The sequence below is a fragment of the Podarcis bocagei genome, assembly GCF_964188305.1.
Source record: "Podarcis bocagei genome assembly, chromosome: 17".
Lineage (NCBI taxonomy): Eukaryota > Metazoa > Chordata > Lepidosauria > Squamata > Lacertidae > Podarcis > Podarcis bocagei.
In genome coordinates, this window is record NC_138143.1 from 39,148,284 (window position 1) to 39,170,404 (window position 22,121).

Consider the following 22,121-nt stretch of genomic DNA (forward strand, 5'->3'; position numbering starts at 1 on the left):
CCACCTGCAGTTTCTCTGGCAATCCAAACCTTAAAAAAAAGTTTGAAAGTGCTTCCTGATTTAGCCCCTTTGTAGTGAAATATATTTGAATTATCCATTTGATTAAACTGATTGACCGCAGAAACCTATGCATATTTACTTAGATTTTTACTGGGTCCAGTGGAGCTTACAAACATATTGTGCTGTACATAGAAAGCCCTCTAGACACACTGGAACTGATTTCTGACAAAACATGCAAGGGATTGCACTGTTAGTGTTGTGACCCTATTTATTAGTTTAGGCTTTAATTGATGCCCGGTCATCTGGAAGTAAGCCCATTTAATACGTAAGTGTAGGATTGTACTGTTGGCCACATTATTTTCTATTCTATCAACACGCTTGATAAAAATGTATTTCATCTGCCCTGGCAAAGACAAGTGCAAACCATTAACAAAACAGAATATCAAGTACAATAAAATGGACTTACCAAGTGTCACTGCTTGCAGTATTTAAGCCTGTTAGCCCAATCTTCTGGTCGAGCAATCAGTAGTACAGCTGTTGAACTATAATGATCCCCACACATTGTCAAGAGCAGCCAAAGGGGTTGTCTTCTCTCATATTCCTCATTGTATTAAGTGAAATGATCACAGGGATACAATTTTGCTAGCATAGCTTTTTATTTAAGTAACTGCAGAGTTAATAAAATCTTGCTTTCCAAAATGTTATTCCATTTATAATGCTTAATTTAAATAAAAAAACACCATTTACAATCCAAACCACATTTAAGAAGTCTACAAGGCAGCTGTTTAAAAATAATTTCAATCTTAAAAACAACCAAGCACAAAAAACTACCAGCAGAGTAGCCCTACTCATGTCAACTCATTGCCATAATCACGGTACATAATCAAAGTCTTGTTTCTAAATGGAAGTTCATTTTGCAGCAAAATCCTAGGAGTGTTTACTTGGAGGTTAAGTCCGACTGTATTTACTGGGGCTTATGCCTTAGGAAGTATGCGTAACATTGCCGTTCTAGATCCCTTGCATGAATTGTAGTCAGGGATCCGGTCTTTTCAACAGAAGGCTCTCTGAATGGTGATTGACAGTGATTGGCAAGACAGATTGTTTCAACATATGGCAAAAAGATATTTCTAAATATATCTGGCAAGGGAAAAAACCGAGAATAAAATATAAAATATTGATAGCTGCAAAAGAAAAAGGTTTTTCCCTGGTGGATATGAGACTATACTATGAAGAATCCTGTCTTTGTTGGTTGAAGCCTCTAACCTAACTAAGACAAGCCGCTGCATTAACATAAGAACAAGTGTTGTTCCCGAAAGACAGTCAGTGCAAAGCATGGGGAGTAAAATTACAGTTTCTATTTAACCTCAGAAAAATGAAGCTTACGAAGGCTTCATGCTGAGCTTTCAATTCTATTATGAACTTAGATGAAAATATTTTCAGGTTTGTCAAGACACCTTGAATCTGACAATTACGGGCTTCTAATAGCTTCAGATTCACATTCCTATTTTTAAAATACTTAAAAATCCAGGGGCGAGGTCATGCCCTAACCTCCCAACCTAGGTATCAAGGCCAGCTTAAGTCTGTGCATCCAAGAGTTCGCTGCTGATTTCCAAAACCACAGTAGTACTGTAGACATATGAACCAGCAAGAGTTATCTGGTATCTTTGGATCAGAACATCTGGCAGTTTCCATGAAGATTCTTTCTGGTTTGGTATGACTGAGGCACCCAGTGTGGTATTGTCTCTTCCTACCACCCAGGGAGACAGGAATCACGTGGGTTAGAGTTCAACACTAGCGCAAATGGAGCACAGCAGTTTAAGCGCCTGCATGTAGGACCTTAAACAGAATCAACCATATGTCAGCCGCTTGTGAGATAGATGTGCCGTGGATACTGTTATAAGGAAAAAATCGCTCCTTTTCCCAGATGGGGTATCCAAGGGCCTGTATAGAGACCTTAAGTAGGTTCCTATCGGAAGGAGAAAATAACAGAGGCCAACCAGAGAATATTGAGAAGAAAAGCAGCTAGTAAGCATGATCTTTATTATACTGTTGCAACAGGATGCTCACAACCACATGCTGGAGTCAGGAGGGGAACACCAAACAATGGTGTGCAAGCCCTTATACAGTCATACCTCAGGTTGAATGTGCTTCAGGTTGAGCACTTTCGGGTTGCACTCCGCGGCAACCCGGAAGTAACGGAGCGCATTACTTCCGGGTTTCGCTGCTCGCACATATGCAGACGCTCAAAATGATGTCACGCGCTTGCGCGAAAGAGGCAAAACGCGACCCGCGCAGGCGTGCCTTACGTTCCATTCAGGATGCGAATGGGGCTCCGGAACGGATCCCGTTTGCATCCCGAGGTACCACTGTATAGACTTTTGAAATGCAAAAGTAGCTCAAGACCACCCCCCAAAACATCACACATACATCACTGAAGGGGGCAGTCTACAACAGAAATCCTGTTTGGCAGGATACTGATAATGGTCACTGATTGCTTTACCTGGACTGCCTGGCCATTCCTTTTGAGATGCTAAATACTTAGCTCCTGAATCCAGGTCACAAGCTCACCCTATTCATACACAAATACGCCCTGAAGACAGGATTTGTGAGCAAAGAGACAATGGGGAGGCTTGCCCATTTCCTTTCTCACTGCAGATAATATATGAGGTTATTGGAAGAGTCAAAATGGCTTCAGGATTGTTCTCCTGTACTATTTCAGACACGTGGTTTATATACTTATATACTTGGCCTTTTGGCTAAGATCAAGTGTAATGTGTGTAATAAAATAAACATTCATAAATGTACAAGGCAAACACATACAGAAGTCCTTAGAATTCCCATAACAATACTTTTGCTTCATCAAAGAAGACAGCATATTCATTGCTATGTGTTCAGTGTTTCGTTCTCTGTTTAGTGTGAAGGAGACATCCAACTGTGGAATCCACACAAGCACACAATGTCTGGGGAGGCAGGGAAAAGGAAAAGTGGCTGAGGCTAGGACGACGCATGTGCCGTAGCACTTTCCCCAAAGGGTGTCTCCACGGAGGGAAACATCTCTAGTTTATAGTGCTTCACGGTCAAATGCATGGCTGCCGTACAGATTTATTTGTGGGATATGCTTGTGGGAAAGGCTTTCTTTATGATGCACTGCCATCTGGTGTTCATGATGTGAAATTGGACATCACCCTCCCTAGAGGGAGCTGCAACATAGCTGTAATATAGATATGCAATTACATGCAGCAGCCAGGGCTAAAATAGAAGACTCTGTTTGAGGGGAAACCATGGAAAGAAGTGGGGGGCCCCTGACTCAATGTTCCAATCTAGGTCACACGATCCCTGCTTTCCCGGGTGGTAGGAAGACAGAATTTTGAATTCTGGTGCTGGAGGAGACTCTTGAGAGTCCCATGGACTGCAAGAAGATCAAACTTCTCCATTCTTAAGGAAATCAGCCCCGAGTGCTCACTGGAAGGACAGATCCAATACTTTGGCCCCCTCATGAGAAGAGAAGACTCCCTGGAAAAGACCCTGATGTTGGGAAAGATGGAGGACACAAGGAGAAGAGGACGACAGAGGACGAGATGGTGGGACAGTGTTCTCGAAGCTACCAGCATGAGTTTGACCAAACTGCGGGATGCAGTGGAAGACAGAAGTGCCTGGCGTGCTCTGGTCCAGGGCGTCACCAAGAGTCGGGCACGACTAAACGACTAAACAACAACAACAAAGATATCCAATTACATGCAACAGCCAGGGCTAAAATAGAAGGCTCTGTTCGAGGGGAAACCAGGGAAAGAAGTGGGGAGCCCCTGACTCAATGTCCCAATCTAGGTCACACGAGCCCCGCTTTTCCGGGGGGGTAGGAAGACAGAAGCCCTGCATATTTCACAACAAACGGAGAATGAGTAGCACTGGCTTGCCCCTGCAGTCTCCGCAATACTACTAAAAAAATGCTTTAACACATCTGAACCTGAGACAAGGCATGCTGTTCAATTCCCTTGAACCCTTTGCAATCATGATCTGCGACCCTAAAGCAATGAGTGGATAATCTGCCTCTCCAGATGTAACTGATCAGCATCTTCCAAAATCAGACCACTGAGCATGCACGCTGGGGCTGAGAGTAGAGAAGCACCTTCTTGGTTGCTTCCCTGCTGGCAGCCTAGGAGAGGGCATTCTCTGTAGTAGTTGAGCTGTGGAATTCCCTCCCCACTGAGGGGCAGCTGTGCCACCATATGCTGAAGACTAACCTCTGTACTCCAGCCTGACACCCAAGATACATTTTTTAAAGGACCTATCCTATTATCCTAGACTGCATCTTAAAAAGCAGAGACATCACCTTGCCAACAAAGGTCCGTATAGTTAAAGCTCTGGTTTTCCCAGTAGTGATGTATGGAAGTGAGAGCTGGACCATAAAGAAGGCTGATCGCCGAAGAATTGATGCTTTTGAATTCTGGTGCTGGGGGAGACTCTTGAGAGTCCTAGGGACTGCAAGAAGATCCAACCTCTCCATTCTGAAGGAAATCAGCCCTGAGTGCTCACTGGAAGGACAGATCCTGAAGCTGAGGCTCCAAGACTTTGGCCACCTCATGAGAAGAGAAGACTCCCTGGAAAAGACCCTGATGTTGGGAAAGATGGAGGGCACAAGGAGAAGGGGACGACAGAGGACGAGATGGTGGGACAGTGTTCTCGAAGCTACCAGCATGAGTTTGACCAAACTGCGGGAGGCGGTGGAAGACAGGAGTGCCTGGTGTGCTCTGGTCCAGGGGGTCACGAAGAGTCGGACACAACTAAACGACTAAACAACAACAACATCCTATAGCATTAATTGATTTTAATGTTTTATTTTTATATTATGCCACCTGGGGGAGGGATTTGGGGCATAATACCCAGCTTTCTGATTGGGAAAGGTTATGGAAATGGATTAAAAAAATTTGGCATGTTGTACTTTGAAAAAATATAACATGAAATTGATGTATAGGAGCTATCTGACTCCTACTAAACTAGCAAAACTGTATAAGACAAGAACGAACATTTGTTGGAAAGGTAAAGAACAAGGAGGTACCTTTTATCATATGTGGTGGACGTGTAAGGTTATGAAAGCATTCTGGTAAATGATATATAATGAAATGAAAATAATGTTTAAAATAACTTTTATAAGGAAACCAGAAGCTTTTTTTTATTAGGAATCGTAGGTACCGAGATTCCAAAGGAGCAGAAAAGACTTTTTATGTACACAACAACTGCCACATGGATGCTTTTACCCAGAGATGGAAAGAAGATAGAGTCCTTACTAGAGAAGAATGGCAAATTAAGCTGTTCGACTATGCCGAAATGGCAAAACTGACCGGAAAACTTAGAAACCAAGCGGACAAAAGTTTCAAGAAAGAATGGGAAAGATTTATAACTTATTTAAGAGACCACTGTAAGCAAATGGAAACATCAGCAGGATTTTAACAAAACTTGTAATGTTGGATAATATGGATAGACCTAAAATATGGATGATGAAATAATATGCAGTTGAAAATGATAACAGGACCCATGGAGGGGATGGTGAGAAGTCTGGAGATTCATAGTTTTTATTTGATGTATACTTGTAAAAATTATAACTCACCGAGAGAGGCAAAAGCTACAGGGAACCAGGCAGAGGGCCTTCTTGGTAGCGGCGCCCGCCCTGTGGAATGCCCTCCCATCAGATGTCAAAGAGATAAACAACTACCTGACATTTAGAAGGCACCTGAAGGCAGCCCTGTTTAGGGAAGTTTTCAATGTGTGACATTTTAATGTATTTTTAATCTCTTGTTGGAAGCCTTCCTACATCCCTGGCTTCACCTCCTCCCAATCTTCAGGAAGTTAAAGACTGTTCTCACACCATCAAAAAACCTAACAAGAGAAAGGGAAGGGGAAGGAACAGAGGCAGGAAGGGTAACCATGGTAGATCACTAACTCCTTGATACATTTTTGTCTTCCGGAGGAATTTCCCATACACACATACAGGGGTTCTGTCAAATAAAATAAGGCAAGTTCTCATTACTGTACTTTGCTTCTGGCTGATGCAAGCTAGTTGAATAGGGCTCCTTGTACTTTGGCTTCGAAGCATGCACACGATTTCTATCAGATAATTGCCTGTTGGACCAAAAGATTATTTACTTTCCGCATCTTGCTAGGCGGTGGCATGTTCACACCTCCTGCAGGTCTTTTAGTAGCTGATTTGGGAGTTCCACATTCATCCCTCTTCAATGACTGCAAAAAAATATGAAATAAATGTTGCTTTAACTCTGTTAAACAATAATGCAATTCTTCAATAAGTTCTCTGTTGCCTCTTTCTACATTGGAAACAGCAGCTAACAGAAAGAGTCCTACAGCCCTACCGAGCAAAAGCTCCACCCTGATACTTCCAAGAGATGTTCAGTATTTCAAAGGTAGCCTCAAAGGTGGGGCTACCTTTGAAGATGACCCAGAAACTGCAACTAATCCAGAATCCAGCTTGACTGGTGAATGGGAGTGGCCGCAGAGGCCACATAACACAGGTCTTGAAAGACCTACATTGGCTCCCAGTACGTTTCCAAGCACAATTCAAAGTGTTGGTGCTGGCCTCGGCCCAGTATACCTGAAGGAGCGTCTCCACCCCCATCATTCAGCCCAGATGCTGAGGTCCAGCGCCAAGGGCCTTCTGGCGGTTCCCTCACTGCGAAAAGTGAGGTTACAGGGAACCAGGCAGAGGGCCTTCTCGGTAGTGGCGCCCGCCCTGCGGAACGCCCTCCCATCAGATGTCAAGGAAATAAACAACTATCTAACTTTATTTTATTTGTATATATTGCTTGTTTTATGTTGCTATGGCCGTTGGCTAATGCGAATAAAGTTTATCTTATCTATCTAACTTTAGCAGCCCTGTTTAGGGAAGTTTTTAATGACTAATGTTTTAATGTATTTTTAATCTCTTGTTGGAAGCTGCCCAGAGTGGCTGTGGAAACCCAGCCAGGTGGGCGGGGTGTAAGTAATTATTTATTATTATTATTTTCTGAAAGTCCCCAGGGGCAGTAAAAAGAAATGCTGCAAGCATGAAGGTTGCTGGTCCACATACATTTGCAGCCCACAGCAGATAAATGAGTGATCCATAACCAAGAGTATGTTCAGTCCACCCTTGAGAATTTGTAGAAAGTGTGGCACTTATATTTAGTGCGCCTGCACTTGTAAAATAGGACCAGTAGCTGCTTTTCACAGGTTTCTAAGGAGCCAATGCACACCCAGTGATGTTTCAGTGAGATAGTCAACTTTTGCATTCCACATATTGTGAACAGTTAAGCAAGTCTTGCTGGCACTCTTATGCTCTCCCCTGACAACCTTATTGGTTTGTACAAGCTCTGTCCTTGGGTGGCAAGGATCAACATTGGAGTGCACCTCCGGGGGTGAAGCAGCACTGAAATGACCTCCCCAGGGCACAGACCTGGGCAGTGTGTCTGGAGGTCCTGGGCTGCCCAGACAACAAGACCCCGGAAGTCAGTGTGACGTTAATATATATGAGAGAGTGCTGGAGGGGAAATAGTTAAATAGGTTGCACAGACAGGACCCAGGGGGATGGAGTCAGTGGGTCTATCAAACTAGTTCTGGGAGGAGTTTGTTGGGAGTTGTTGGTGGGCAGTTGGTTGGTTTTACTGGGTTGGCTGGTTGGGAAAGGCAGTTGGAGAAACAGTTGGTAATAGAGAGACAGTTAGGGCAGTGGGTTCTTGAGTGTGGGGAGGCAGAAGAGATAGAGAGAGGAAAATAGGACTAAGAAAGGAAAGAGCAACAACGTTTGGAATGCTGTAAAAGTTTTGTTTGTGTCTGACATAAAATACACACTTCTTTATTAATTGAAAAGCTGACTGAGACCGAAGTGATTTTACCAGGGAGAACCTGCTTGGTGGCAGCGGATTAGTGGTGTACAGGTCAATAGTCCGTGAGATGACCAGGGGCTCCGTACGAACGCCAAAGTCAGTCCCCACAGCGAGGGAAAAAATGGGGGAAAAGTGCCCCAGAGGCCGTCTGCTTTCCACACATGGCGGCAGCAGCATCACCACATCCCTGCTGTCAAACTTCCCTCTTCCCACCAGGCACAGAGAAATAGAAACACTCCTGCAAGGCTGAGAAAGAATGCCATCATAGGCTAACATTCAAGCCCTCCGTTGATTATTTTGTGGGGGAAATGTAATGGTTCTGTGCTGCAAGGAAAATGAAAGCTTGCAAATCTAGACCCAACCGATCGTTATACAGACAAGACACACGATCATGGCATGGTCTGCGATGTATATTGAACATCTGCTGTCATTCGGATGGGGGACTAGGCTGGTGGGTCATGTGTTCCTTCTCCCTCAGTTGTAAACACTGGTGATGAACCACATTTTATGCTAGCCAGAATTAGCTCTGAATTTGTAACTAGCTTCAAATGCTGGCTAGATCCTAGCTTAAGTGACTGACTTTGCAACAGCAACCAGATGAAAGTGAGAGAACACCAAAGAGAACATGGCAGACAGAGTCAATAAGGCGCAGTCATTATTTAGTAAAGGATTGACAACACATCCCAAACATGGCTGTCACATTTTTATCAAATAAATAATGTGCTGCGTTAAGCGACTCACATGGAAAACTTACAATTTTGGGTTGATCTTTCTTAATTTTGTGATGCTGCAATTGCAGGGCCATGGAGTCCAGAAACCTCTGATTATTAACAAGGAAGTGTGAGTTGTTCTCCTTCTCCCAGTCTTCAGTATCTTTCTTCAGTTCCTCCCCCAACTAGTTTTGGCAAATAAGTTTTTTAAAAATAAAAAATAATACTATTTAATAAAAATCTCAATGCAGTTCACCTAAAAATGTAACATTTCCTAAAAACTAAATTAAAAGGGAAATAAAAATAAAGCACTTTATACCATAATAAAAACTAAGCAGTGTACAAAACAAAAATAAAATAAAACTTAAAAGAATCAGGAAAGCTTGAGTGAAGCTTGAATAAACCTTGAGCAAGCCCGTTTTCACAAGGCATTCGGAGGTCATTACTGTTTCCATCTCACAAATTACCCAAGGGAGGGCACTCCAGAGTGTGTGCTATCACAGAGGCCATCTTGTCACAATTCACAGGTCATGGAATGACCAGCAGCATCTCCTCTGAAGAGCTAAACGATATGCTCTGTTGAATGGTTTCTTTAAATCTGAAGGTTCATTATTGTTCCACAAGATGTATATTTCTTTAAGGGCCAGAGCAAACAACGTGACCCAGTTTTACAGCTGTGATGCAGTATAGCAGGTGCTGTTAAATTGTGTTAATTAAGCTGTGTCAGCAATTGGGTCTTAGTTGGTCTTTAAGGTGCTACTGGAAGGAATTTTTTTATTTTAGCAATTGGGTATACAGTGGTACCTCGGGTTAAGTACTTAATTCGTTCTGGAAGTCTGTTCTTAACCTGAAACTGTTCTTAACCTGAAGCACCACTTTAGCTAATGGGGCCTCCTGCTGCTGCTGCACCGCCGCTGCACGGTTTCTGTTCTCATCCTGAAGCACTATTTAGGTTAGCGGAGTGTGTAACCTGAAGCGTATGTAACCTGAAGCGTATGTAACCCGAGGTACCACTGTAGTATATAAAGAGCAGCACCTAGCTCTCTCAGTACCCTGGGGGATGGGTTGGTGGTTGGGTCATGCTTGTTGATATATTTAGTGTAAAAGGAGTTTTTGTTATTAAAACCTAGCTAAAGTTATTTTGCGTTCCTTGTAATGTGTGGTCTCCCCAGCACGCTTTCTGCAGTGCAACTAATCTGCAAATAGCCAACATGCTCAGTCTATACCAGGAAGGTGGTTTGGACTTAAAATTTCAACCTTGAACTGACAATCAGTTTAGTCAATTTCAGAAAGACTTTAAACTTCACACTGCCACTATTCAAGGCACTCTTCCAACTCCGTTTGCAGCTGAGCAATTCACTTTCCTCTACAATAGTAGAGACGTTAGCTAGATCAGCCAACAAACAATCAAGCATGCTAAGAACCTGGAGTCATTTGGACCTCAAATTTAAGGTGTCATCAATGTGCTTTCCAGAGGCAACTTTATATGCACAGAAAATACTTCCAAAGTTTATGAGATGAAAGCATTATCTACATGTTAGAACTGCTTTGCCAAGGAGTGTTAGTCAACAAGGATTACGTCTATTGTTTTACTTAGGTGTTCATGTGGATCAGGCACCAAATTTCACCCAAAATGGATGGAAACTACACAAAAATGGCCCTGGGACTTACCTTTAACAATTGTTTTTGAAGCTTTGATCTTTCCCTTTCCTCTTTGAGTAAGGTACCCCCTCTGTTTAGAAGTCTGCTTGGATCTGTTGATTTTTTCTGAATACAGAAGGAAAACAGGTTATGCATTAACTGATTGTTTACCTATAGTACATGGGTGGACAAGTCTAAAAGCCCAGGAGACAAATTTTGCACAGCCCTCTAGTGGCTACGGTGGCTCATTCACCAGAAGTAATGTATTTAGCATTAACTCTGGAAGCGTTTACACTCGATTCTGACCAAACTAAGCCTCCTAGAGCAAAAACCTGAAGCAGACATTCAGAAGAATCTTGCCATTCCGGGTAAGATTGTGGCTCTTGTTCTAGTACAAGCCCAGGCAGATAAAAGATTATCCTTTCAAAGTACCAAGTATGAGGGTATTTGTGGCTCAGTGGCATATGTCAGTTCCTTTGAAGTCAAGCAAATAACATTGCACAGCTGCTTTATGCATTTATCAGCGAATGATGGGTGGGCTGGTATCATCCTAGTATCCTTGTGTCTATACAGTATAGAAGCTGTACGTTTCTGACAGTTGTGTCAAATGGTCACTTCTGAACAAGTGCACTGTTCCGTTGGCTAGTTTTCACTCATTTGCTCCTTTTGTTGTATTTGCCTACAATTTGGAAGTGTTAATCCATCCTGCAGGGGCCCCATGCCTGCTCATTTCATCCACTTCTGTGGAAGGGAAGCAATACAGTTTTAGATTCCCATTATAATCATAAATGGTCACCCAATCTCTGCTTCAAAACCTCCAAGTACGGAGTGAACAGGTAGAGGTGGGGTGGGTGGCAGTATCATTTTTAACAGATCAGTGGTACCTTGGTTTAAGAAAAGCTTAGTTTATGAACAACTTGTATTAAGAACGCTGCAAACCCGGAAGTAGGTGTTTTGGTTTGTGAACTTTGCCTTGGAATAAGAACATGTTCTGCTTCCTGTTGAGTGTGTTCCATTTGTAAATTGAGTCCCCCGCTGCTATGGGAAAGCACACCTTGGTATAAGAACGCTTTGGTTTAAGACCGGACTTGTGGAACGGATTAAGTTTGTAAACCAAGGTACCACTGTATCTTGGTCCCAAGTAATGAGATGAGTTGGAAAGACCAAAGAGCAGCTCCAAAACAGATTGGGCCTCTACCCAAAGCTTCAGATACGAGTCGAATCTTGTGTCTAGTGCTCACCTAGATTTCACCCATATCTAAAAACAGCTTCATGTTTCCCTCTCTGCAGTGAGATAACATAAGCATTCAGTACTTCTGACCTCCAGTTCACCCAAACGCTCCCAGATGGCATTCCATTTGTGAACATTATCATATAGGTGTTTGTTTTTCTCATAAACCTCTTTTATTCTCAAAAGTTCTTCATCGTGTTGACTCAACAACTCTTCAGAGAAATTATCTAAAGCAAGAAAGCAAGAGTTAAGGTTTCGTTAGGCACATGGCATGACTCTGCAACTACAAGATGAGGATCAAATAGCGACTAAGCACTTTCACTGTGACCCAGCTCTAGAAGATTTAACAGAATTTTGCCTCATCAACCAGACATTCCGTTTTTTAAATTAAATTATGACAAAAAATAGTTTTACCTGTCTTTAGTCATAAGTAGGCACAAAATACAGATTTGTATTTGAAAGATATAAGATGTAAGGAATTACCACTTAAAAAGGGCTGAAACGCAGCTCTTTGTTCCTCAGAATAAAAGCATTTCCCCCAGAAATCATGAAGTTCTTGCCTGACTCTGAAAGTAATTTGTTTTAAACTTTCCTTCTTCACCACTTCCAGGTTCTCCAACTCCTCTTCCCACTAATGAAAACAAAACAAGTGTCTCATGGTTATTGCATTTGGCAATGGAGATCTTGCTTTCACTATTTCCAGACAATTACTCAAGACTTCTCCATGACTACAAATTTGTTACAGCAAAGGCTGTAGCAGTGACGTACGTAGACTGGGGATATTCCTGAAACTGGAGTAATCTGATCTGACTGTCAGTTTGACACCAAGAGGCATTCACGTAGAATACAATTAACTCTTTAGAACTTTTTTAAAAAATGGTCATTTCCCCCACACTTTAAATTTAATGCTTCCATGTCAGCTGAGCTTAGAAGAAGGCCACACGCTCAAAATACATTAGAGTAAGATGTTAATTCCAGACAGTAAAATGAGAAGGCTCCTTCATTATCCAATTTAAGGTACTACTACTAAACTTTAAAGCCCTAAATAGCTTTGGGTTCAAATGCCTGAAAGTGTGCCTTTTCCTGCCTATGTCTTCTCTGGGCAACTTTTCTTTTAACCCAGCAGGTATTTTAAATGAAGCTTGATTCTATAGCTTTAAGCAAGTACATACATCTCATATTAATGTATCTGAAGAAGAAATATTTTAAATAAACACATGCAGCTGCTATTTCAGAAGCTTCAAAATTAAAATACGACTCACTGCAGGTGAGAGACACAAAACTGTTGAGGGTCTAGCATCTAGCATCAAAGCAAAACAGACGGTAAAGTCAGTAAATATCAACATCTGGGGGGGAAAACACTGGGTAGTAATCAAGTAAGTTTTACTCAGACTAGACTCACTGAAATTAATGCGCACGACTTAAGTTAGGTCCATTAATTTCAATAGGAGTGCCTTTTACCAGCTATAGCTGGTATGTCAACTACACGGAAAGTCTGGTCATGGTGATTCATGCAGTGATGACCTCAAGACTTGATTACTGCAATGTGCCCTATGTGGGGCTACTCTTGGACCTGGAGGCTCCAGCTGCTGCAAAACACCATGTCTAGACTGTTGATGGGGAATGACTATCACCGGGATGTAACTTTAGTGCTTCAAGGTTTGCATGGACTGCCTGAATACTACACAACCAAGTTCAAGGTTCTTGTATTAATTTACAAGGCCCTTAACAATGTGGGTCCAGGATACCACAGGTACTGCCTAATCCCATATATCCTTGCCTGATCATCAAGGACTTGAGCAGAGTCAATGTTAGTGGTAACCCCATGGCTCAGATTCGTGGCTTGTATCCACCAGGAGCTGTGAATTCAGTATTGTGGACCCAATTTTGTGGAATTCCCTTCCAGTTGAGGTCAGGCAGGCCCCCTCCCTGATCTTCCAGAGCCTACAGAAGACTTTTAAAAAATCCAGCACAAATTTAAACTGAAGTCTGATTCTGTAGTTTTAAGCGACTCTTACCTTTCTGTATTGTAAATTACATAAAAGACCATTGTAGTCAGCCTACTATTAATGAACAGTGCCATCAGAATTCTGATTCTATTACCATTTTTATTGCTTCAGAAATAGGGCATCTGCTTGCCAACATTGTGAGTTGCTCCTGCTTCTCTTGTGGCTGTTGAAGTCTGTCCCACAAAACTTGCACCTCTTTCACCAGAGCATCTCTGCTGGCAATTAGAGAGTCTTTCTTGACCTGCAACTACAAAGGCACATCTACATCAGTTCATACAAAACAGCCATAAGGAAAAGGCAGCAACAAGGTATGTGAACTGTACCATATAGTCTCAAGAGAAAGTCAAGCCAGATGTAACACTGCATCATCAGCTTCTCAGGAAAAGTGCATGCCAACACTCCATCTTGATCACGGTACCAAAATTAAGCAATGAAGTATTGTGATTACCAGTTCTATAAAGTGGGGAGGTGGTCCGGGGTGGATTGGGCGGGGGTGGGGGGAGAGAATGTTGGTGTTTTCAATTTAACTTGCAGCTTGGAAGCTTAAGTGAACACTGAATTACTGTTGGAGTAGAACACACTTTAGCCTGGATATAATTACACCAAGACTCTTGAGTTTGGAAAAAGATGGAAGCTAAGTTTATTGACGGAAATACACATACAGTCGTACCTTGAAAGTCGAACAGCCTAGTTCTCGAACGTTTTGGCTCATGAACAATCGAAACCCAAAGTGACTGTCCCGGTTTTCGAATGTTCTTTTGGAAGCCGAACGTCCAATGGGGCTTCCGATTGGCTGCAGGAGTTTCCTGCACCCAATGAGAAGCCACGTTTTGGTTTTCAAACGTTTTAGAAGTTGTATGGACTTCTGGAACGGATTCCGTTTGACTTCCAAGGTACAGTGGTACCTTGGTTACAAACGCTTTGGGTTACAAACACTTCAGGTTACAAACTCTGCTAACCCAGAAGTAGTACCTTGGGTCGAGAACTTTGCCCTAGGATGAGAATGGAAATTGCACGCCGGCGGAGTGGTGGGAGGCCCCATTAGCAAAAGTGCGCCTCAGGTTAAGAACAGACCTCTGGAACAAATTACGTTTGTAACCCGAGGTACCACTGTACAACTGTATAGGGAAGATGCAAGGATGTTTCCTTTCCCAGCGATGATGTAGAAAAAGAAGGAAATGAGGTCAGGAACCCTAAAAACATGTCTAACACATGATGGAAGGTCAGTACAGGTTAAAGGACAGTCTAGGCAACTTGGAGGTTCTTCCTTCTATCTACTCTTTCCCATGGAGACAAATCAGCCTCCAGTTCAAACCGAGTTGCATCCCAACAGTTCCAACAGGGAACCTGTGCTCCACCGTCTCATTTCAAATGGCTGAAGGCAGGGAGTGGGAAGTTAGAATAGAGATGGAACCCTCATTCACTATTACACTGCATGGCCCACACATATCACCTTGCAGCATTATTAGCTACAGAAGACCCATTGGCCTGACTATAAGAAAGCACTTATACCTCCATATTGGAGGCCTTTATTGCACTTTGCAAGCCATGGTTATAAATGGCACACCTGTTGCATTTGCCCAACATCATTTAAGGACCATATTGGTTCTGGTATTCATGTGGGCTAAACAATCTGAACAGCAGCCTCATTCATGTGAATACATCTTTTTTACATTCAAAAGACCAACCTGATGAACAAGCAATTCGAGATCCTCAAGGTTTTTCTTTGTAAGGCAAATGCATTCTTCTTCATCGCTCAACATATCACTTTCCAGTGTCCCATCTGGTGTGTGTCCAATTTCTTTATTATACTGCCTGACCTTTCCCCTTAGTTTAAAAAACTCTTTCAATCTTTGCTCCTAAACAAATAAAATGATTTAAATAGTCAGATCAAACAGCTTTCAAATGTAATGCTGTCATGAGGTCTCAGATATAAAGAACATCTAAAAATCACGTTTAACCCAACAAAACAGATTGGCAATATTCCTGACACTGTCCAACTTTAAGTGCAACACAGGAATATCAAACTAGTTTCACCTGCTCAACAAAAAATGAACAGATTCGTTTATTGATTAAGGCTATTTGCTAATTCTGGATAACCAGAATGAATCTCTGATGTGAATTAAATGCAATTTTTCTAGAACAGGCATTCGAAAGCAATTTGCCAGGAGATTAGAAGAAAGCAGCATGTTTAGTAGGCATGTGGAAGCTCCCTATAATTCATTCCAGACTGGCTAAGAAGTAAGTTGAATCACTCCTCCTCTCCCAATGGAAAATATTTATTTCAGAGTGAATTCAAGTTTTAGGGTTTCCATATGGAATTTCCCAGACATATCCGTAATACTGTAGCTGCAAGCAATGTCTGGGTGTGAACTGGAGAAATGTCTGGGAAAATCCGCACACATGGCGGCAGTGTCATTTTGCAGATCTTCCTCAGAAATAGCTTCAATTTATTTGCAAAACCAAACCAAACCAAAACTCTACAACTCTTCTGTCTGGATTTTCACTTTGTAAAATGTGGCAACCCTATCTTCACTTCTAACTTTTACACATCTAGAGGCCCCAACAGCAGGTCTCATGGCTGCAAAAGTAACCATTTAGGGGCTGACTAGAGGGGAGAGGGAAAGTGTAAGTTGCTGAGAATTCTTCTTACATTTTAATTCAAACCAGATAAATATTCAGAAGCCATACAATGCCTCCATTTGTGGCTCATACCTGGGTCCAAGCCCAGCAAGCCTTATCAGAACCTCTGATTTTTACTATATATTGGGTATATAAATTCAATAAATAAAAATAAATACAATGTTTCTGTTTAAATAATGCAAAGGGGGAGGGGTCAGTACTACACCTTCACTTTCAAGAGCTGCTGAACATGTTTGTGTAATTCTTCCAGCTGCAAACAACTTGGAACACTGCCGGTTGGTATGTAGTATGGAGTAGCGTAAAGTTCTGAACATAGTCTCTGCTCCTCTAGCTGCAGCTGTTTCAACTTCGTCAGCCTCTCTTGTTTTTCTTTAAGAGCGCCTTCTAAAGCCAGACGAAACTCTTTTTCTAACTGGATGATGGATAAGCCATCACCAACCTGTGAAGAGTTACAAAAGGTTAGGTGCAGAAATGTACAGGCGTCTCCCTCTCTTACATGGGGGTTACATTTTGGTCCCTGCACGCATAACTAAAATCACGTAAAGTGGGGAGCGTCCTCTAAGCCTCTTCAAATGCCATCTCTGCCGCTCTCTCTTCAATCCATACAAAATTTACTGTATCCAAAAACACCCACAACTATAACTGAAACTTTGGGGCTGGCAGGGGGCTGGAGGACGTACAGGAAATTGCTGCTGCTGCGCTACCCCACACATCAGCTGTGGGTAGGTGGGTAGGCTGAGCAGTGTAAACAAAGCCCTGCTGCACCTCCAGTCTCTTTGGGGCTTCCTCTGCTCTCACTGACATCCTCTTTGGTTTCCAAGGAGGGTCTCCTTGTGAGCCACACGGACTCTCCAGCTCTCTCTCACCATTTCCAGGTTTGAATTGAATCATTTAATTATTTCCTCGCGCCATACATAAGTGGAAGGATGCCTGTATTGACACTACAGTGAATCATAGAATCATAGAGTTGGAAGAGACCACAAGGGCCATTGAGTCCAACCCCCTGCCAAGCAGGAAACACCATCAGAGCACTCCTGACATATGGTTGTCAAGCCTCTGCTTAAAGACCTCCAAAGAAGGAGACTCCACCACACTCCTTGGCAGCAAATTCCACTGTCGAACAGCTCTTACTGTCAGGAAGTTCTTCCTAATGTTTAGGTGGAATCATCTTTCTTGTAAACATTAGGAAGAACTTCCTGACAGTAAGAGCTGTACTGAGTGGCCACTACAGTGAGTGGCAGTACTGAGCAAAGATCACATTTTGACAGGTCTGTACCGAAACAGAATTTGTATTTGAACAGTAACCTTCCAGTCAGCTGCCAGACCAAATATTTAAAGCCTTAATTCATTACAGCAGTAAAAAGCAGCTCTGAAGAATCACATTAATTACAATTATGCTCGTCAGAGGGCTCTAGAGATTCCAAGTGTTCAATAGAAACCTTATACGTGCAAAGCAAGAGCTCCACATTTTCAAATGCAATGGTAATTACAGAAAACAGTGCTGAGAATAAAAACTCATCATGGTGGCAGATATCAGCCCATTGTCGTTAACATTGTAATTGTATACAAGTCTAATCAGATGTAAGCACCACTGAACTTAATGAGGGTTGCTCCCTGGTATATCAAGTATAGGACTGCAACCTAAGAAACATCTTTGTGCTTTGTTATCCGGAATAAGCAGCAGTGAAGCAACTTGCCTGGTAGGGGTCCAGCTTGAGTTCATATCTCACGATATTCAACTGAGACTTCTGTATTTCAATGTCATTTTCAATTTTTTCTTTCAAATTGCTTTCTTCCTCAATCATTTCATTCAACAGAGTCTATCCAAAAACCCATACAACAGTAGTGTGAGTACAGTTCCTTATCAGATTTATTAACTGTCAAATTAAAGCATTGCACCCATAGCTAAATTAAGAATTTGTACCACATTAATGATCTGCATTTTAAAATACACAGCACTCAAGACTGTAACAGAAGAAGTGTTTCTGACATATAAACTACAATCTCCCAAACTCAGTAACTGGAGTGTGGTCTGGTAGGGTTCCTGAAGCTTCCTGTATTTGCATTATTAGCTGGCTGGCTTTAAACCATGTTTACACACAGCTACTTGTCAGTAGCTCCCAGCCATCAGGAAAACTGGGGATAGAAGTTTCTATAAAATGAGTAGTAATCAAATTCTTTCTTCACATTCCTTTTCATCGACTGATGTGTTTCAGATAACTATCAGTGGACAGCTTGGCTTTTAGCTTTTGTAAATACTATAAGGTTGATCGAAAAATTGAGATAATTGATATTTTAACCAGGTGCTTTGGGACCTGGAGCATATTTTCTTAAGTCTCTGCATTTACCCCTACCCATTTTATACTCAGGAAGAGACCAGTCATTCACTGTCTAAGTAAGCCCTTTACATCTTTGCTGCAGGGGTCTCCAAAATCAAGTAGAAACTGTGCATTGGATCAATTGTTGTAAAAATTGAAGAGAACAAAATATACTGTCACTTCTGCAGAAATAAAAGCCAACTGCTGCAGCCCATGTAAGTTTTGCAATGCAAGTTAGTGAGCATTATTTTGTCAGCAAAGATATGAAGGCCTGCAACTTAATCGAAAGATTCAGGATCTGCTAGCTCAAGAACCAGCGTCCCTCCAGATGTTGCTGAAATACAGCTCCCTTCATTCCTTGGGAGAGCTGGGTCATAGTGTCAGGAAGGAGGGTGTCAATGTAAAGACTCACATGGTAAATAGCACAGAACAAAACAGATTTACCTCCCAGCAACAAAATATTATTTGGAATAAAACACAAAGAGGGCCCTAAAACCCATTAATATATAAACTGACAAAGAAAATTAAGTCAACTGTTTAAGAGCATTTGGAGTACAAATCACACACACACTGCTCCATACCTCAATGTGTGCCTTAGCTGTCTGCATGCGCTCCAGCTGCAGTTCTCTGCTGATACCCATTTCGTTCCATAAGTCTACAAGCTTTCCAAAAGCTTGGGTCACGCTATTCACTAGGGAGGAGGCCAAAACCTCACTGTACAATAATAAAATAGAAAATGGCACATGAGAAACTCCAAGCCTTGCATTCATTCTATCACAATTTTTTTCTGTTTCCTACACCGGCATCTGTTCGACCATATTACATGACTTGTGCTTCACAAACATTCCCTTTTTAAGTTTCTGATCTGCCTGGAATGCGCCTGGTTAGTTTTGAACACAGCTCCTGAAAGGTTTAGGATCAGTTTTCCCTTCTCCTACATGGGCTGCCTTCCCAGGTTGAGGAGCCCCACCTGCCCCTCACTTCACATGACAGCAGGTGCAGAAACTCCCTTCTTGCCCATTGGCCTCACTCTTGGTCTTGTCAATGCAATCCACTGGATCCTGTCTTTGAATGCAGGGCAGCTCCTAACTCAATGAGGGTTTGAGACTCACCGGCTGCCCTCGTCTGGTTTAGGCAGCCAGTCAAAGTCGTTCCTGGGACATGGCCCCCCCATTGCATGCTGACAGTTTGTAGGAGTCACAGGTGAGAGCTGAGTGCAGGGTGGGGACCAAAGGCGGACAAACTACCCCCAAAGGCGCACGACATGTTTCCACCCTTCCCCAACACTTCATCATTACCTTCCCTGAATTTGTCTAGTCCTGATTTGAAGTCGCCAAAGTCAGTAGCCACCACCGCCCTCCTGTGGCAGGGAGTTCCACAGCCTCACTGCACAATTCAAAGCTTTCTTGTTTATTATAATTTTAAAAAGTTCTTTATTACAAAACAATTTACATCAAACATAGACAATAACAATAAACATACACAAACCACTAACTAGCAACATATCCTTTGACATTAGACACACTTTAACTTCTGACTCACCTCATTGTGCTTTTTACACCATATTATTCTATATGCACTTCTTTATTATTACTCTCTTCCGTTACTTACCAAAAGAAATTATTGTTATTAAAGTTTCCTTACCCTTCAAGATGCAATCTAAACCTGTCAGGAGCACTGCATTATCACAGTGCTTTTAAAAGATATTCTTTGAATATTGCCCAATCTTTACTTTCTGATTTGATTTTCCTTTTATTCTCCCAGTCATTTTCCCAAGTTCTAAATATTCTATCATCTTCGCTTGCCAGTCAGTTTTTGTGGGGATTAAATCGCCTTTCCAATTTTTAGCTATTAAAATCCTAGCGGCTGCCGTTGCATACATAAAAAGTGTTCTTAGGCTTTTTGGTATTTCAATCAACATAATAATAATAATAAAGAATAATAATATATTATATAATATTATATATTATTATAAAAAGTGTTCTTAGGCTTTTTGGTAATTCAATCAACATAATAATATATATATATATATATATATATATATATATATATAATATTATATATTATTATAAAGTGTTCTTAGGCTTTTTGGTAATTCGATCAACATAATGCCTAACAGAAAGGCTTCAGGATTTTTTTTGAAAGGAGAATTAAAAAATCTTTTTAGCTTTCTTCCTTTCGCCCTGAATCTCCCAGCCTTCAGCTTCGGGTCCCCTTGAGGCCCTCGGCTTCCCTCCTTCCCTCAGTTTCCCCTCTCACCTTTCCCTCGCCGGCTTCGCCATCACCGGTAATTAAAATAACGAAGAATTCCGAATAAGGAACCGCCGCCAAAATTCAAAACAAACGGCGAAGGAACCGCCTAGCAACAGGCTCTCGCCACCGCGGCGCTTGATTGGACGTCGGACTGAGCAATCAACAAGCCACCTCCGGTCCCCATTGGCCACGGCGAAGGGCGTTTCTTTCCCTCCCTCCGTGCGCCTCTATTGGAACTCACGGAAGCTTGGCAAAGCGCTGATTGGCCGCACTAAAAGCTAATCAATCAGCAACAGAGGGAAAGGGTATGGTCCGCTCCGCACGGTGGAAGGCGGTGACGTAACGGATGTGGGCAAAGCGCTGATTGGCCGCCCACAAAGCTAAACAGCGAGGGAGCGAAAGGGGATGTAAGTGCCGAGGTGGAAGGCGGAGACGCAAAGGGGCGCAGAAGCGTGATTGGCAGAAGGCGACGTCACTCATGTAAATCCCGCTGAGTTCAACGGGGTTTGGTCAGGGAAAGGCTGTATAGATCAGAGCTGAACTTGGGTAGAAGGTTCGATCCCCCAGTAGGGCGGAGAGAGCACCCCTGTGTGACGTCTTAGGGAGTCAGTGCGGACCAACAAGGGTTTGACTCGGGATAAGGCAGCCTCCCATAGCTGTCAACTTACAGATTTGAAAATAAGGGACCAGCAGCCTCGAAAATAAGGGACCAGCAGCCAAAATAAGGGATTTTGCCTTAGTTTATACAGAAATCTGGCACTGATGGAGCCAGGCTGCTTTGGCTGGAACTAACTTAGTTGGTCTTTAAGGTGATACTGGAAGGAATTTTTTTATTTTGACTATGACAGACCAACACGGCTACCTATCTGTAATTGGCTAGGACTGACTGTGTTTTGCAGGGGGTTGGACTAGATGATCCTAAGGGTCTACAACTCCCACCAAAGAAGAGGGGCAGGCAAAACTGATGAACCACGTGGAGATGGCAAAGGTTCCAGGCAGAATTAGAAACCAGGAAGAGGACCTCTTTAATAAAGAATGGGGAAAGTTTATAATTTATTGGAAAAGCTATTGCAAAGAGTTACATAAAATTGGTAGGATTGACAGAAAACTTGTAGTAAAAATTTGAACTATGGATGGGCAATTGATTTATAAAAATATGAGTTATGAAAGGGGTGCTGAGGGGGAAATCGCTACATTAAGATGCTGCACTGGTTGGAGGGGATGCTAAGCAGCACGTCGGGGCTGCCGTCGTCTTGGAGTGAGGAGTTCCATTGGCCCTTCCCCGCCCAAAAGGGAGGGAGGGAGAGAGACTCTCGCCCCCGCCACCCAGAGCCCGGCATGAGGCGGTTGCGGCGGCCGCTGAAGCGCCGCCCTTCTGCATCCCTCCCCATCCCCTCCTCTTTCTCCTTCCTCAGGCCGCCTCCTCTGCCGGTGCAGCCTCCGGCTTC

General features: G+C 42.6%; 1 protein-coding gene and 1 long non-coding RNA gene across 4 annotated transcripts; both read right to left on the reverse strand.

Annotated features, from left to right (window-relative positions):
• Positions 1-637: 637 nt before the first annotated feature.
• Positions 638-4,856, reverse strand: LOC308577071. Its single transcript, XR_014003410.1, has 2 exons — positions 4,805-4,856; positions 638-4,303 (listed from the first exon to the last, which is right to left on the reverse strand). It is a non-coding gene; the product is annotated as an uncharacterized lncRNA (long non-coding RNA).
• A 327-nt stretch (positions 4,857-5,183) lies between these two features.
• LOC308576747 (protein regulator of cytokinesis 1-like) lies at positions 5,184-20,775 on the reverse strand. 3 transcript variants are annotated; one of them, XM_081176642.1, is made up of 11 exons: positions 20,680-20,775; positions 19,002-19,134; positions 17,800-17,922; positions 16,308-16,541; positions 15,148-15,318; positions 13,554-13,706; positions 11,934-12,081; positions 11,541-11,677; positions 10,250-10,345; positions 8,623-8,763; positions 5,184-6,234 (listed from the first exon to the last, which is right to left on the reverse strand). In XM_081176642.1, the coding sequence occupies exons 1-11, from the start codon at positions 20,700-20,702 to the stop codon at positions 6,106-6,108; spliced, it is 1,488 nt and encodes a 495-aa protein (XP_081032768.1). In that variant the 5' UTR covers positions 20,703-20,775; the 3' UTR covers positions 5,184-6,105. The 3 variants fall into 3 exon arrangements, with proteins under 3 accessions (XP_081032768.1, XP_081032769.1, XP_081032770.1); XM_081176643.1 differs by lacking the exon at positions 20,680-20,775 and adding an exon at positions 20,065-20,233; XM_081176644.1 differs by lacking the exon at positions 20,680-20,775 and adding an exon at positions 19,719-19,800.
• Positions 20,776-22,121: the final 1,346 nt, after the last annotated feature.

What these genes read in the sequence shown, in the direction of transcription:
- LOC308576747 (XM_081176642.1), bottom strand. Translation starts at nt 20,702, where the DNA reads ATGGCGAAGCCGGCGAGGGAAAG. An exon ending in AGCAGCTCTTGAAAGTGAAG is followed by an intron (nt 15,319 to 16,307) that starts GTGTAGTACTGA and finishes TTATTTGTTTAG; the next exon opens with GAGCAAAGATTGAAAGAGTT. An exon ending in TTTCTGAAGCAATAAAAATG is followed by an intron (nt 12,082 to 13,553) that starts GTAATAGAATCA and finishes TGTTTTCATTAG; the next exon opens with TGGGAAGAGGAGTTGGAGAA.